Source organism: Camellia sinensis, chromosome 8 (assembly GCF_055761805.1).
Source record: "Camellia sinensis isolate YWXY chromosome 8, ASM5576180v1, whole genome shotgun sequence".
Lineage (NCBI taxonomy): Eukaryota > Viridiplantae > Streptophyta > Magnoliopsida > Ericales > Theaceae > Camellia > Camellia sinensis.
In genome coordinates, this window is record NC_138968.1 from 40,154,772 (window position 1) to 40,171,421 (window position 16,650).

At 33.4% G+C, this 16,650-nt stretch overlaps 1 protein-coding gene across 10 annotated transcripts; it reads right to left on the reverse strand.

The window, feature by feature from the left end:
• Nucleotides 1–674: 674 nt before the first annotated feature.
• On the reverse strand, nt 675–7,768 carry ATG18C (autophagy-like protein). Of its 10 annotated transcripts, none has more exons than XR_014337599.1 (7): nt 7,203–7,706; nt 3,700–4,492; nt 2,607–2,865; nt 2,007–2,052; nt 1,573–1,677; nt 1,446–1,492; nt 675–953 (listed from the first exon to the last, which is right to left on the reverse strand). XR_014337599.1 is itself a non-coding variant. In XM_028196881.2 (7 exons), exons 3-7 carry the CDS (start codon nt 4,474–4,476, stop codon nt 832–834), a joined length of 1,329 nt encoding a protein of 442 aa, XP_028052682.2. In that variant the 5' UTR covers nt 4,477–4,492; nt 5,838–6,261; nt 7,203–7,574; the 3' UTR covers nt 675–831. The 10 variants fall into 10 exon arrangements, 8 of the variants coding, with proteins under 8 accessions (XP_028052682.2, XP_028052684.2, XP_028052680.2 ...); XR_014337598.1 differs by having other exon boundaries at nt 2,007–2,130; XM_028196881.2 differs by lacking the exon at nt 1,573–1,677 and adding an exon at nt 5,838–6,261 and having other exon boundaries at nt 2,007–2,130; nt 7,203–7,574.
• Nucleotides 7,769–16,650: the final 8,882 nt, after the last annotated feature.

The following is a 16,650-nucleotide window of genomic DNA, read 5'->3' on the forward strand; positions in this document are numbered from 1 at the left end:
CCATAATTTTGTGAAACATTTTATGTAAGACATTGGAGATGATTTTTGATGAAGAAAAAAGAAGTTAAAAGAATTGGAGATGAAGTGTAATTCACCCCCTTTGTCTATGACTCGCAAATATATATATAAATATTAACTAAACAAATTAAAGGAGGTTCTAGGTGTGTTGTTTTGTGTGGTGTCTCAAAGTGTACATCTATAGTTCAAATCATTTATCTTGAAGAACAAAACTTGACGTAGAATGAAATTTAGATGGTACTCCATCCAATGGTCAAGCCTCCTCTTATTTTCACCTTAATCAAGTATAATATCATATTAGAACAAGTTTTATGTTCCATTTGTTTCGGTAAAAAGTCTTACCACCTCCACCTCCCCCTCTCCACAACTACTATCACCGCCATCACTTCTAGTACATAACCAATTTTTCAACAAGCATATGGCATATTAAACTACAACCCGCTTTTCTGGGACTCGGAAATAAATTGCCTCCCCATCCTGTCCTCTTACTTGAATGCGACTAATAAAGATATGCCTACAAAAGACCAAACTCTTTTTGAAGACTACTATCAACTGCACCGACAGCTCTCCTGCACACTTTGTAGCTCAAATATGTGTAGAGACAGTATTCAGTAATTTTCACAACCTAATTATTTATATATAAGTGAACGTTCCAATTAGATAACAAATGTTTTGCCATTAAAAGTAATTTATTAATATTTACAAGTTATTAAGCTCAACATAGTTCTTAAAGACTTTCTATTTCGATGAATGTAAGATATACTTACACCAGTATATATTTGGATTTCATATTTACAAGGCCGAGGAATTTATTTAGCTCATGGAATTATCACGATAGCCCTTATTTTGGCCTATTGTCCGTCTTGAGAAAGCGAACATATTCCTGCTGCAACATCTCCCCTCCATTAACAGGATCAAAACTGCACCTGTAGAAACTGGTCACAAGGCCAAAAAAGAATCAAGAGTAAAATAAAGTTAATTTAAAAATAAAAAAATTGACGAGAGAGTGAAACCGTTCAATCTGACTAAAACACTTAACAATAATGCTAAATTATCATTTTTGTTGCCAATTGTAAATACTCAATATTTTTTAACCTTCCAGAGCATATAGGAAATAATATTATTTCTTATTTTCATAACTTGCACTAAGCTTGGGCAGAAAGCCTAGTTTTTGGTGGAGAGCATGAGGGAAAGGAAGAGAAAGGGTGGAGAGGCCAGTTTTCCACCCGAGGGCCCAAAATTCTTTCCATCCAAAAAAGGGCATTACGGGGGCAGGGACACACTCCCCACTTTTTAAAAGTTTGAAATGATTTTTGGTCCTTTACAAGTTGCAACTAATCAACTTCAAATAAAGTGAGGGTAAAACAGTAAAAGGACATAAAGTCATAAACCCATCTCTTTCGTTCCTCTTTTCCTTTTCATCTTACCAAACAAATTGATGAAAACCAACGATCCCTTCCCTCCTATTTCCTTCCTACAAAACATAGCATTAGTGCAAAAACCACATCTCCATGCAAAGAAAGCTGAAGTGTATGAAATGTCAGAAAACCTCACATGAGCAAGCATACAATTGCATGGTTGAACTGGACTGATTTGGCATTTTGGATGCAAAATGCTTTAGTCAAATCTTGCTCTCAAAATGACCTATGTTCAGGAGATCTTTTATTGAAGAGAAAAATGAGAAAGGACAGAGGTCAAATCCTTGTGATGATCTACTGAAGTCCTTCAACATCACACTTTTAAAATTGAAATTGGAAGGGCATCACATTCTTATTTTTGATAAGTGAAACTAGAAGGGGATCATGCTTCAACCATTCATCATATATCTTTTCTGTTTATAACATCAAGGCGATGTGCATAATAAGAACAAAGGTTTTGTTGAGTTGACTCAAGCCATTTTCTAGCGACATATTTACAGCAGTGTAAGTAAACAAAAGAAAGAACACAATTTCATTACTCCCATAAAAAAAAAATAAAAAAAATCATACCTCCCGTCCATGCCAACAATAATGACAGTGTTCTGAGATCCAAATGCTGCAATGAATTCGGTGTATTCTGGTAAGTGAAACTGGGCAAATGACCATTCTGAGCTAAAATACTTTGGTAACACCCCTAAAAGAGCACAGAAACAAGAGAGTTTGGAGGCAACGTCAAAACAATCCCTCAGATATGAATTATTTTGGAGACCCCTAGTACTGGAAAAATGAACAAAGTTTGGACAAAACCTATCAAGCAATGGTGTAGTAACAAAATATACTGCTGGTTAAACAGCAGTTCAACTGGTAAAAATAAGGGCCAGAAGATGTTTACAAATTCAAAGTCTTTTTTTTCTTTTTTTCTCCTTTTTTTTGAGACAATTTAAAAAGAGTCTAGTTCAATTTAGGTGATTCTTGGCAATTTCATAGAAAAAGAAACAGTGGTATGTCAAAATAATAAAATATTAAAGTCACAATAGTCATAAATGGGCTTTGTACAATGGCATGCCTTAATTCTTAAACCCTTAATGCAAACCATACAAAACATAGAAATTTTTTGATAGTCATTCCAAGCTTGAGGTCAGAAATAACTTCTGGATAAACGTCTCTTACCTTTCATAAAAGACAATGATGAACCAGGATTGGCACTAGTACTTGGAGAAATAAGAGCATCAAGGGAAGATGATGAATTGTGGGAAACCATTGCTGGACTTTGAACAGCACTTGAACAAGTAGCTGAGTCCTCTCCCACAACCCGAACTCTGAGGCTGAATAAATGCACAGTACCCTTGTCACTTGACACAGCCAACCACTGGACATTAGGAGAGAGAGCAATACTAAAAATATCTGCCTTTTCCACTCCTCTGCGTACCTATTCAAAGGCAACAACATTTAGGTAACAGGGAAAAATTGCAAATGCAAAAAAAAAACAGAACCTAGTGGAGACGAACAGAGTACACCAGAAACTTATAGGCAAAGAGAAGTGGGATGAGGTTGTGGTAGGTCTAATGTTCAAATCTAGCCCAGAGGCTAAGAAAGTAATAAATAGATCACTTAGAAACATGAATTACTATCGTACACAAGACAACAACATGTGGGTCCACTTGCACCAGAATGTGGTACGATACTGAGCAGGATTATAAGCTTCTGCACATTTCTCAATTAAGTTAGGGAGTGATAAAGCAACTTTAAGCAAGACCAGATTTTCATTTAATGGCTCGAAAATGATACATGCAACATTTATTTTTAGCATGCACATGATTCCTATTCCTGTCGCTACATAGTGACTGACCTCTTACAAAAGGCCCATACTTCTAGGGGACACAGTGCACTCCCAATATCTCATATAGTGAGTCTTAATTTCTTATTTCATCTTGATGCAGGTCTTGCTCAATATGCATAAAGACATTACACAATTTCTTGATCTTCACATAAAGAGTAATCTTAAGTTTGAAGAAGCAAAGAGAATATAAGCTAATTTTAATTAAGTTGGTGGTCTCCAACCATGATGCTAAAAAGGCGTGGCACTAAAATGGAAAGAAGGAATTTCCATTATTTATTGATTAGTTCCAGCTATATGGTTGGAATTTGGAAACATATTAATCCAGCAACTAACACAAAAGGAATGAAACTCTCTATAGAAAGACCAATTTTGAAGAAAAGAAAGGGAAATGGAAAAGAAATACAAGACCATCCAGCACAGTACCTCCTGTAACCTGGTCCCATCCATTGTGTTGAAAATTCTTATCAAAGTTCCTTTTGTACTAGCAGTCGCAAGAAGAAGTCCATCCATTGTTAAGTTTAAGCATGCTATTTGTGAATCATGAGCATTTATTAACTTGGTCATATTAAGACCAAAGTGTTCAATCCGAACCTGCCCTCGTCGTAGACCTGGGCAAGCCAAGACAGATGTATTCAAGTTCTGTGAAAGGCAACAAAGTCCCCTGGGGTTGGCCAGAGTTTCTATCTGATGAAGAAGCTTCAGATCCATAAAATTGTAGACATATATCTTGTGCTCAAGAACAACAACAATGCGATCCCGTCTTAGTTTCACTGCACGAACTTCAGACCTAAATGAAAATTCACCAATGCACCGGCTCTGATGATCGTCCCAAATTATAACTTTATTAGGAGGGTACTGGGAATTGGCTTTACCACCAACAAGTGCCAGAATGTTGGACCGAAACAACATCTCAACAATTCCAAATCCTCCGTTTTTCAAATCACGTCTGAAAGTTTCCTTGAAAGGATCACAATTATAGATACGAAAACCACGGCTTGTTCCAGCTGCGAAGCAACCGTAGTCTTGATTCCAAGATACAAAGAGCAATTCTGTTTCATCATTGTCATTGAACCCTGGTTCTATCTGGCTAAAAGGACCAGAAACCCCAGATTCACAGGTATCAAGCCTAGCTGGTGGAAGTATTCCTCTAGACGTTGAAACAGTAGAACTCATGGGGGACGAGTGGATGTTCGTAAGCATATGAAGTAATCAAACACTGCAAAAATACAGGACATACAAAGCAAGAACAACACAGGTAAGACTCCACTATAATAATTACGAAATTCAAACTGTGATTCAGAAAGCAACACTATAAAAACCTATCTACTATTTGCCTGATTAGTCTAGATGCTGCTAACCCCAAAATTTTCATAAAGATTCAACAGACATGTAATGTAACAAACTGAGGAATAAATAGCCGTATTTTCACTGAGATAGTTTTTATTTTCAAGATCTCAACACATCTGTATTGTTCAAAATATTTTATAACATTTTATAAATTTTTACAATTTATATGAAAAGATAACGTATTTTGCTATGTGTTCATCGATATATCCTTATTTATCAAGGCTGCATCCTTGAAACAACTATTACCAAAGCAAGCATGTCTCCATTCACAATCCATAAATTGTCATGCAGGTGCATAATCACCTCTTTCTAGAATGGCAAAAGTTTTTTTATTTGCAAGACGAAAGATGTTGCTCCTGAAGTCTGACTCTTGGGAGTTGGGACTATCTTGTGGCTAGGTGGAGTATGGAGCTCCAAGGTAACAATTTCATTAATGAAGTTAGCTGCAAGGCAATTGGAGCTTTCATATACTGTATTTGGATGGCAAAGAAAATTTTGACCCTTTCATAATAATAATAAAAATGAAGGATCTTTATTGTGAGACATGGTTTTTGTATTACGGATTATTTTTCTGGGTACTAAAGTGTTTTTAATTCTTCATCTGCTAGGGAGAATTGCACTAGTTGGTCCGTCTCAGTTTGGCGGTGTAATTCTCTAAGATAATGGGTAGTGCAGCTGCATTTGTAGTATAGTATTGTTCAGATCAGATGTATATAGTCTAGTGGGGTCTTTTGTTCAATGTGGTACATACCTCATTCGTGGATCTTTAGGTTTCTAGTTGAGTGCCATTCCCTCTACAAATTTTTATTTTATTTTATTCAAAGGTATATGAAATTCCTTTTTAATTCCCTAATAGTTACTTATCTACATTTGACAATGTGAGAAGGGGAGTGTGGGTAAGAAAGGTTAGAGGCGATCGGTCGTTGACCTCTAGGAAGATGGCGGGCACTTTAATGGCTTGAGATCACCGGAGGTGGAAGAGGAGAAGACCAAGGCAGGTTTAGAGAGGATAGGGATGGCAGTGAGAGACCTTGAACACTTTGTATATGTTGTTGCATGATTCTTGTTGTTCTTGTGAGAAGGAGAGAAGAAGAGTAAACATAAGATTTACATCCCATGCAATAAGTGTTCAATAAGAGACTTTGTTATGGAAGTGCATAATCATAGTAGTTATTAGGTCCATGTGGGTAGAGACTAGAGAAGACCAAAAGTACATTAGAAGATCTTTACTAAGACATTCAGCAAGTTCCTTAGAGGGACAAATTCACATTTTGCCCTAAGGTTTCAGAGGAATCCCCAAGTTTACACCCGTCTTCCTTGTAAAATCAGCCAGAATTGGTTTGCTAGCTCCATTCCAAATGTTTTCCATACAGCCCCAGCTATAGCCTCTTCTCCTTGAGTTCCCCAAGCATCACACACTCCACCTTTGATTCACATTCCCACTAGACATTACAGGATTGGTATACATAGTAACTGCAAATTAATATTTGTCTATCCTTCCCTTTGGTTTGGGTCATCCTTACTAAGATGGGTTGCTCATCTACAAATGTGTTGCTGATGAAAATGTCCCAAATGGGTTTGTACCCTCTCCACATAGTGAGCAGTTCTTCCATAGTGATTCATTGGATTAACCACAAACTTAAAGAAACATCCGAGATCTTAGTTAGCAACTGCACAACAAGATAATTGACCCCATACAAAAGTAGTAACATCATTATCTCACTGCCATCTCACATAACTTCTCACAACTAAACCGTCTTCAGATTACCCTATACATTTATTTCTAAACGCATCAACCTAAGCAAGCTCATATGCATTCACCCTATATATGAACAAATTGAAATGACAATTCATAATGCAATATGCTAAAATTACATAAGCATATTTATGGCAATGCCGCTTTCTTTCTTGCTCCCAAACGAACAAACTAGTTTATTGGCTTGTTGAATGATTTCATCCATCCCATATAAAGAAACAAAACTGATAGTTCTAAGAAAATGAAGGGCCTGTTGAGCAAATTGATAATAAAATTGTCTCTACCTCTAAAAGCTTAAACATTCAGCCAACTTGTCAGTCAACAATTTAACATGGTATCAAAGCAGACAATAGATCATTATCCGAACCTCACTGCATACCAGATAATTATAATACTTAAACGTGTTTGGTCTACTTATGTATGAGATTCAGGCTACATGTGAGGCGCGTGTTGAGAAAATTGACCTCTAACATCTTTAAGCTTTTAAATGAGGTGGTCAACAAGTTTTTTTTTTTTTTTCGATCTCCGATTTTCCGGGCCAGCGACTAATCCCGGGCCTGAAGATAACGGGCAAACCTGCAGTAGCCTCAAGGTTTGGGATTGGCCTTCATGGGTTCGAATTTTAATTATGCAAAACACAATTGCACATAAATTCGAATTTTAAAGAGAAGATTCCATTGCAATCCAAGTGAAGAGTTTTAGTTTACCAAAGGAACTAATACACTTTTACATAGCTTAAGTCAACATGAATTTCAGAGACAAATATACATAAATCAAGGATTAAATCGTGAAGAAATTAAAGGAAATCAATGAAATCTCTTACAATTTTTTGATGATTAAATCCCTCGATTTCGTGAATCGTTCATTCTTCAGCATAGACGGCAGCGTCAACGACTTTGCTCGATCAGAATTGTGGATTGCAAGTAGTGTTTTTCTACATTAACAAAGTGTTTCTTATAGTGAACTCAGGAAAAAAAAATAAAAAATAAAAAGCGTGAATTTGTGGACATTGTAATCTGATAGAAAAGCTGAATCGAAATCGGAATTTCAGTGTGGATCTTCACTTTTCGGGTGCTATTCAACCACGATCTTGAGTTCGTTGAGGAAAGAGTGAGATTGTGACTTCTAGGTCATAATGATGAGAGAGAGAGAGAGAGAGAGAGAGAGAGATTTGTGTTGGAAGCCGATGGTGAATGATGCATGCGAAGAAGCTTAGGAGAGATTATTCTGAGTCTGAGATGACGACACGTTTATAGGAGTAATTTTGGGTATAGGATATATATGATATGGGCATCTGCCATTTCTATTCAATAATGATTGAGACATTATTTTTTTTATTTTTGTTTGGAGGCTTCATAATACTCTTTAAATCTCAATCATCTGCTTCATAACACTTTTAAATTTCAACCATTAATGATATAAGTCTCACACATATATATGAGTAGGTTATATATATATATATATATATATATATATATGATTAAGATCCAAATAAAGTAGTGAGGGTCTTAAAAAAATAGAAATTTCAAACATTTTTCTTGTTTTTTGACGAGTAAGATTTATTATATTTATCTTGAGAGTTTCCAAATAATAAGAAAATATATATTTGTAATTATTGGAGGGTAGTGCCATATATTATAATATTAGGGTTTGTTTGGAAAGTGGATTAGTTTTTTAGTTTTATGACTTTTTGACTATTTTAGTCTGGAGGTAAAATGTCGCGTTTGAAAATGATTTTTTAATTTTTTTGAGTTTTTGTAAAAGAAAAAATATAATAATTATAGATTAGATATGATATTTTGTCTTATTAAACTACAAAACTTATTTTATATTTTTATGATTAAAATTGCCTCAAGTCCAAACCAACTCTTCTTTTCAAACGAAGCCTTAATATGCAAAAAAAAATTCATTTGTAAGGTACTCATTGTTTTTACAAATTATATTAACACCCTATAAATTTTTGAAATTAACAAAACCATCCTTTTGAGTTTCTAAAAGGACAAATTACACTAACAGTCTCTATAGTTTGGGACTCGTGACACTTTGATCCCTGACTTTTCAATTGTGACACATTTGATCATAAATTTTGAATCTTGTTCCAAATAAGGACAATTGAAGATACCATTGTTTAATTTCAAGGGTAAAATCGTCAATTTAATAAATTATAAACTAATTTGACAAAAATAAATGTCAAAAAAATATTTTTAATTTTTCAAAAATTATTTTTATCCATTAATGATAAAATTATGTAAAACTAATAAAAATTAATAAAAATTACATGATTAATTTTGCACGATCATCATCCAAACACATAATAAAAATTAATTTGTAAAAAAAATAAACAAATGTTTAAAATATTTATCAATTTTACATAATTTTATTTTTAGTGGGTAGAAATAATTTTTTAAAACTCAAAAATATTTGTTTGACATTTATTTTTGTCAAATTAGTTTATATTTTATCAAATTGACGACTTTACCTTTAAAAAATCTAATAATATCTTTAATTGTCTTTATTTGGAACAAGATCCAAAATTACGAATCAAAATATATCACAATTAAAAAGTTAAGAATCACAATGACACAAGTCTCAAATTATAAGAACTATCAGCGTAATTCACCCTTCCTAAAATTACATCCACACTCTTATTCTACCTCACAAAATACTCCTTCCACCACCCCTTAATTAGTTAAGGGGTTAGATTGTCCTCAGTTGAGTATTTTAATTGTACGGACTAGTTCGGCCTATTTTGAACTAATTTTGAATTCGTCTCGATAATTTAAACTGTTAATATATAGGGTTCGTCAAGTACTTTATCTTTATAAATTATCAGATTGATCAGATATCAATAAACATTTGATCAATTTATATTTGTGTCAACAATTTATTTTTAAAATCATATTTATCGTTAACACAAATTTGATTTGATCAAGTAGCTATCAATATTCGGTCCACGTGATTTTTTACAGAGATAAAAGTAGTCAATGAGCCCTACACATTGAACAATTCGAATTATCGATATGCGCTCTGTAGGCCTACAAAGTCCCAACAGCATGCTCCAATTCGATTTCGGATCGGAAAAGAAACCACGGCCATTAACTGACACACCAAAAAGAACTGATATGACCAACTTAAAATTTTAAGATAAAGGTTTCGTTTGGGAAGCCAAAAACTATGTTTTTTTGGCTATTTTAGTCACAAAAATAAAGTAGATTTTTTAGCATAATAAGACAAAATATTACATCTAACTCATAATCATTATATTCTTTCTCTCACAAAAAAATCAAAAAAGCCACAAGCTCTTCCCAAATCAGACTTTTTTACCTCAGGCTAAAATAGTTAAAAAAGCTAAAAATTGAAAAAATTAACTCACTTTCCAAACAAACATAAAGTACCTTGACATCCATTAAAGTTTATTATAATTATAAACACTTTCCTCCAATTTTTTGAAATTATATTGCCCTCTCTATCGAACATATTTACTCCATTAATAGATAATACACTTATTTATTAAACTATGATTCATAAAAAGACAAAATCTGACAAGGTATAACAATATGCCTGGTAACACTTGATTCATCTTAACATTTATCTTCTTCACTATTATTACTGCAAAACCTTAAAAACTTTACCACCACTACAAAGTCCCGCTATTCCACCTCCACAACCACTAACACCATAACTCTACAGCCATTGCTAGCCCCATTATTGTTGCAAAACCTAAACATCCAAATCTTTCATCCACTACAATCACCACCAACCCTGTACAATCACTACCATCACAAAACAAAAACAAAAAAAAACACACATGAGCACGCAAAACCAAACGTATAAAACCCCACTTCTCTCACAATCACCACGATTGCAAAAGCCACACAATATCACTATAAGTCCCCACAACTCAACCATTTTTGACCATGTCGACTTTAGATGTTGTCGGCCTTTATCAGATGCTTGCAATCAACACCTCAATCAGCGCCACTACAAAAACGCAGAACCTTTCTTAGACGTTGTCGCAGCCACCTCAATCAATCCATGCCTCAATCATTTTACAACCTCATAATGCAAACTTGCTTGAGAAGTAGCACACAATCAAAGAATTTCAATAAACCAAGTCCCTCACGGGAATTTCATCAAATCGCTTTTGCACAATCTGAATTAACCCATTTACCGCATACAATCTAATGAGATTGGTACAACAAAATTAACCCAAGGGTTGTGACACTTTGGTAAGGCTTTGGGACATAAGTCTTGAGGTCTCAGATTCTACACTCTCAGGCCCTGTTTGTTTTGGGCTATAGGGAGGGTATTGGGACTAGTAATACCAAGGTATTACTAAAGCCCTTATTTGTTTGCAGAGAAAGCCTTGGGACTATTAGTCTCTTGGTATTGCTAATACCCTTGAAGGGGGATTGGTAAGGAGGAGGTAGAGATGGTATTAGAAAATAGTGAGGGGATTAGAAATTTTTTTATTTTTTATATATTGGGAATTTTTTTTTAAATATAATGTTTAATTTTTTATATTTTTTTATTTGTTTTATTATTTTATATAAAAATAATTTAATAATTCCTCACTATTAATCCCTTCACTATCAATCTCCTCACTATTGATCCCCTCACTATCAATCCCCTCACTAACAATCCCCTCATTATTGATCCCCTCACTATCAATCCCCTCCATTCTATCTCCCAAAACAAACGGGGCCTCAAGGCTAATTCCTACAAAAATGCTTGAGATCACTAATAAGTGATAGTTCTAATGATGTGGTAGTGGATCTCACCACTGCCACAGTGTTGCTGTGCCCTTTCTTCTTCTTCTTCTTTTTTTTTTTTTTTTTTTTTCGAGGTTGCCACATCAGTAAAGCTCTTATTAGAGCTCTACTATTAGAGGTTCCTAGCACTGTCGTTAATTCCTAAGGGTTTGGTGCAGTGGTTCGAGGACGGTTCTCTAAGTGTTGGATAAACCGTATCCAAGGCTTAGGTGTGTGGTCGAATCTTGACAATTACACTCTCTGACTTAAATAGTGTGTGTTGTGGAATCAGTGCACACATCCGAGATTTGCCCTTTGTCCTATTTCAGTAAAATTGACATTAGGTAATTAATTCCGAAATCAATAGAAAACAGACTTGGAGAGTTTACTCGTTAACTAAAAAGAGATTTGTACAACAATAATTTCTACACCATACCCAATTCGTATAATCAATTTGGGAACATCTTTAACATTTGGTTTGGACCTTCATTTTCTCATAAAGCCTTAAGCAAGAAAGACAAAATGACATTGTTGGGGAAAAAGATTAGATTGTGCAATGATTGAGATTCAGGTCTTTGATGGTTGATCAAGATTTATGTGATTTGGGTCTTCAATAAGAGACGCTGGATTTTGGTTGTAAAAGGGAATGAAAGAAATGGGTTGTTGTGGGGGTTATGACATGGGCATGTGATTGTGAGGGGCTAGGGGTGAGTTGGGAGGGTATTTTTGTTGGCTGGGTTTGAGAGGGCAAAATGAAAATTAAACGTGAACAAATTAATTATCTCATAGGATGTGTTAGTCAAATTAATAGAAGGGGAGAAAGTGAAATTCAAAAATGAACTGTAGGGAAGTTAATGTCATTTCAAAAATTTAGGGAGAGGTTTTTATAATTATTATAAACCTCAGGGAGATCAATGTATTTTATTCAAAATTTTAGGAGAAAATTACAAATCAGTGGAAAGTTTACGGAATATTTACATATTAATAAAAAAAGTTTATAATTTTAATTATTAATATTTATGTAATTTTCATTGATTTAAAATTTGTTTTAAAAAACAATACTGATGTATAGTTTCTCCAAATTTTAATATGACAATATTTTTTCCTTATAATATATATTTTAAAAATACATCTACATTTATTTTAAATATTACAAATAAAATATATTTTTTAAAGAATTACTATATATATATTACCTTAAGGTATATTTGTTTCGTAACTTGAATGGTCGGATTGGATTACCATAGTTGTGGGTCACACTCACAGCGTGTTTGGTAGTGAAATTGGAGGGCGAATTGATAGTTCAAGAGACTTAGGGTGTGTTTGGTTTTGTGTTTGTAGCGTAATTTTTGAGATAAAAAGTACAAAAATTTGTATGATTTGTCTTTTTTCAGAAATAATTTTCAAAAATTATTTTGGGAGAGGGTTTTAAAAAAAGTGATTGATTTGATGTGTATGAGAGAGAGAGAGAGTGATTTTGGAAAGTAGGTAACCAAACAAAATTTTGATATTCTTTTTGAAGAAATTTGTTTGGTTTGATTATTCTTTCAAAAAAATTTGTAGAGAATTTTTTCTAAATTTTTTTTCAAAAAACAAACCAAACAAGGCCTTAGTAATCCCCCTCAGTAGGGGATTAACTTGGCTGGGTAGAGAGTGAGATTAAAAAAATAGTGAGCAGATTGAGTCTATTTTATATAAAAAAAATTATTTTTTATTTTATTTTTACCAAATACACCTGTTTGTTTTAATATTTGTTTTAGTTTTTTTAATATAGAAATAGTTTTTTTATTTATTTTATATAAAAATAATTTAACAATCTCATCATTAAACATCTCTCACACTATTATTAAAACAAATACATTTTTAATTAATCCTCTCACTAACAATCCCCACATTAATAATCTCTTCACTAACCATTCTTTCACTAATCTTATCCAACTTAATTCACCAAACAAACATGTGTATTAATATAGCGAGTCATGTTATTTTTAAATATAATAAATCTTGGGTCGTTTGTCATGATTTTTCTCTTTTTCCTGTTACACATTAATAAGAAATTATTTAAGTTTAAAATTGAAACAAAATAACAATAAATGTTTCTAAAATTAAACACTCAAAATAATAAAATTTTGTTTCAATTTAAAACTTAAATTGTTTGATCATCACAACAAAATCGTGATAGAGAAAAATCTTGATGAAACATGCTAATTTCTTATACATGTGTCCGTTTGATCGAGCGGAAACGTTTTTTTGAAAAAAAATATTTTTTATATTTTTTGATATTTGATATAATAAAAAACAAAAGTTAATCAAAAACATTTTCTATGATCAGTAGAAAATATTATAAGTCTATATGGCCAGAAAATATTTTCTACTTTAAAAAAGTGAAAAATATTTTTCGAATTAAAATTTTACCAATGTCACTACATTACCACCGCCACTCTCATCTCCACAACTATACCATCATCACTACGGTCACCGGTACCATCATCGTTGCTATCACCGCCGCCGCTCCCACCATCATGTCACCACAGCCACCTCCACTTTCATTTCAATACCACCAAGAAACATAAAAAAATATCTTCTCTAAAAATATTTTCTTAAAAAAAATTTATGAAAAAAAAATTTCGCTCAAATAAACTTGAACATATTCATCAGCCACTCAACGGCACCAATGCTCCCACAGCGCATCCTTTTTTTTTTTTTTCTTTTTTTTTTCTTTTTTTTTTTTATCTCTCATCTTATGATTTAGAAAAACACTATACTGCACATCCCATATGTACTTTATAATTAAAAAAATATGAAATAATTTTAATTTTTAAGTCATAACTTTTTTTTAAAATATGTCATAACTAAACACAACATGAGACATAACTAAAAAACTCATAACTCATAAGTAAAATAATATCATAACTAAAGAAAAAAAATAATTATAACTAAAGAAGAAAATGACTTAATTAAAAATATATATGGTATACCTTTTTTAAAGAGGTATATTTTGAAATTTTCCTATGATTTAAAGCTAAGTTTAAAAACCTCTCTCATTAACTATTCAACCTAAGGGTGGGTGGCATTGTGGTCAAGGTTTGGGGTTTAAGCCCCAAGGTCACAAGTTCAATTCTCCCCCTTGGGTCAATCTCCTAGGCAAACTTAAGAAGAGCTTGTCTTGGGAGATCGGGACAAGTTCTCAGGTTATAATCTCCTCTCTCTGTTCCGGTTCAATGCTCCCTCGCTGTGCGAGTCCTGACTTAAACGGAGCTTGTCTCGGGAGATCGGGGCAAGTTCCCAGGTTATCGTCTCCTCGCTCGGAACGACTAACAGGTTGTCTCGGGAGATCGGGGCAAGTTTCCAGGTTATCGTCTCCTCACTCGGAACTAGTCTCCTCTCTCTGTTCCGGTTCAATGCTCCCTCGTTGTGCGAGTCCTGACTTAAACGGAGCTTGTCTCGAGAGATCGAGGCAAGTTCCCAGGTTATCGTCTCCTCGCTCGGAACGACTAACAGGTTGTCTCGGGAGATTGGGGCAAGTTTCCAGGTTATCGTCTCCTCGCTCGGAACGACTAACAGGACACCCTGGTGATCTCCACAAGCAGAGCTTGTCTTGGGAGATTTGGGAGATAACAAGACACCCTAGTGATCTCTGCAAGGGGCGCTGCCTTGGACCTGCGGGAGGGTAGGGAGGATTTTCCTGTAAAAAAAATTTAAAAAAAAAAACTATTCAGTTAAAAAACTCTAAAAAAGTCAAAAAAAAAATCAAAAAATTATACTAAAAAGTCAAAAAATTTCTATATTATTTATTTTTTACAAACTTTTCGTAAAAAATCATAAAATATCCCCAATATTAATTTTTTTTTTCACCTTGCATTTTAATTAAAAAAAATACTAAAATACCCTATTCTATTCCCAAAACAATTGTAGTTCTCACTACTTATCGATCATTATCTCCTATATACTATAATATTTCTCATTTTATTAATTAATACCATCATTATTATATTTACAGAATCCAACCCTGCCTCACCTCTGAGAACCCACTAATCTCCATGGCACCCTACCTCCCTCAACATTTTCATCTCCTCACTCTTAGCAAAAACAAATTGAATCACGCCCCATCCTTGCACCCACGGCTACAACCACCACCACCATTGCTACTCTTTCATTGTTTTCATAAGAATACACGAAAGATTCAAAAAAATTGAGAATTGAACAAATATAACCTCCATTTATTAGGTTGGTTTAATTTTTCAATACAATTGTCCGGTTCTGAATAAGAAAACATTAAACTCAATAAAATTGATTTAGTTCACGGTTTAGTTCATACCTAAACTGACCCTAACTATATATGTATATATATATTACATTTAAAATATAGTATTTGATCTTGAATTTTCATCTTTTTAACTTTTCTATCTTATTATTAATGACTTGTATTGGAATAATATGAACGATTATTTGTATTTATTGGCTTGTATTAAAAAAAAAAAAAGTTTTAAAACTTGTTTATTGTTGATTTATCATTATTTCTAAAATGGTGAATTACAAATATATTCATTGATGTATCAAATAAATATAGATTCTCCTCAACACTTTGAAAATATAGAAAATGCTTTTTAAGGCAAAACAACAATGCCATAAACACACAATAAATCACTAGGTGAAACCCATCTCTCATGAGAAAGATGGTTAGTGTAATTCATGCAGAGTCAATAACATAATAAATTCAGAAACTAAAAAAGAGTAGTAATTCTACTTCCATGGTTATCCACAAAAATTCAGAACTTCAAGAAATGTAGGACATATTTGCATTTGTATATTCTTTCTTCTTTTTATTTGTAATTAATGAGATGAACAAATTTGAGACTCAGTAATTTCATGAGAATATTGGGCTATACCCTAAAGAGACAAAACAATAAATAGAAAACAAACATAACCAAATTTTCTTACCGGGCTTTCTTTCCAAGAGACAAAACAATGAATCGGGTGTATATTTATTAATGTAGACTCCGCTATCTTTGTGTCTAATTGTTAAAAAAAAAAAACACAGAATAAAAAACCAGTCTGTATATTATTAATCAAACCAAAGAGAGGGACCACATGATGAGCTGTATGGAATTTCTATAAGAGATTCTCCAGTTCAGAAAGGCACAAATCATTTTCCCAGTTTCCAAACATCAATGAAGAAGAGAAAATGGGACCACAACAACACCACCATGCATCTATTGACTTTTTCTTGGAAAAGTAAAAATTCCATAGATAAAACCTGCACTGGCGAATGCACATTAAATTCAAACTAAAGCTCATTACCAAAACAGGATCTGAGCTTTCAGAGGTCCCCCCATCTCCATTTGGCAACATCTCATTTTCTAATAAAACAAACAGTCTCTTACCTCATCTGAGAAAATTTATAGTTTAAACCAAAGTGAGCAACCAAGTAATATATAAGCAAATTAAGAACTCGTGGCACAGTTGCAGATGGAAAAGAAAATGAATCAATCTGTACTTTCTTTCTCGATGAACCAAAAC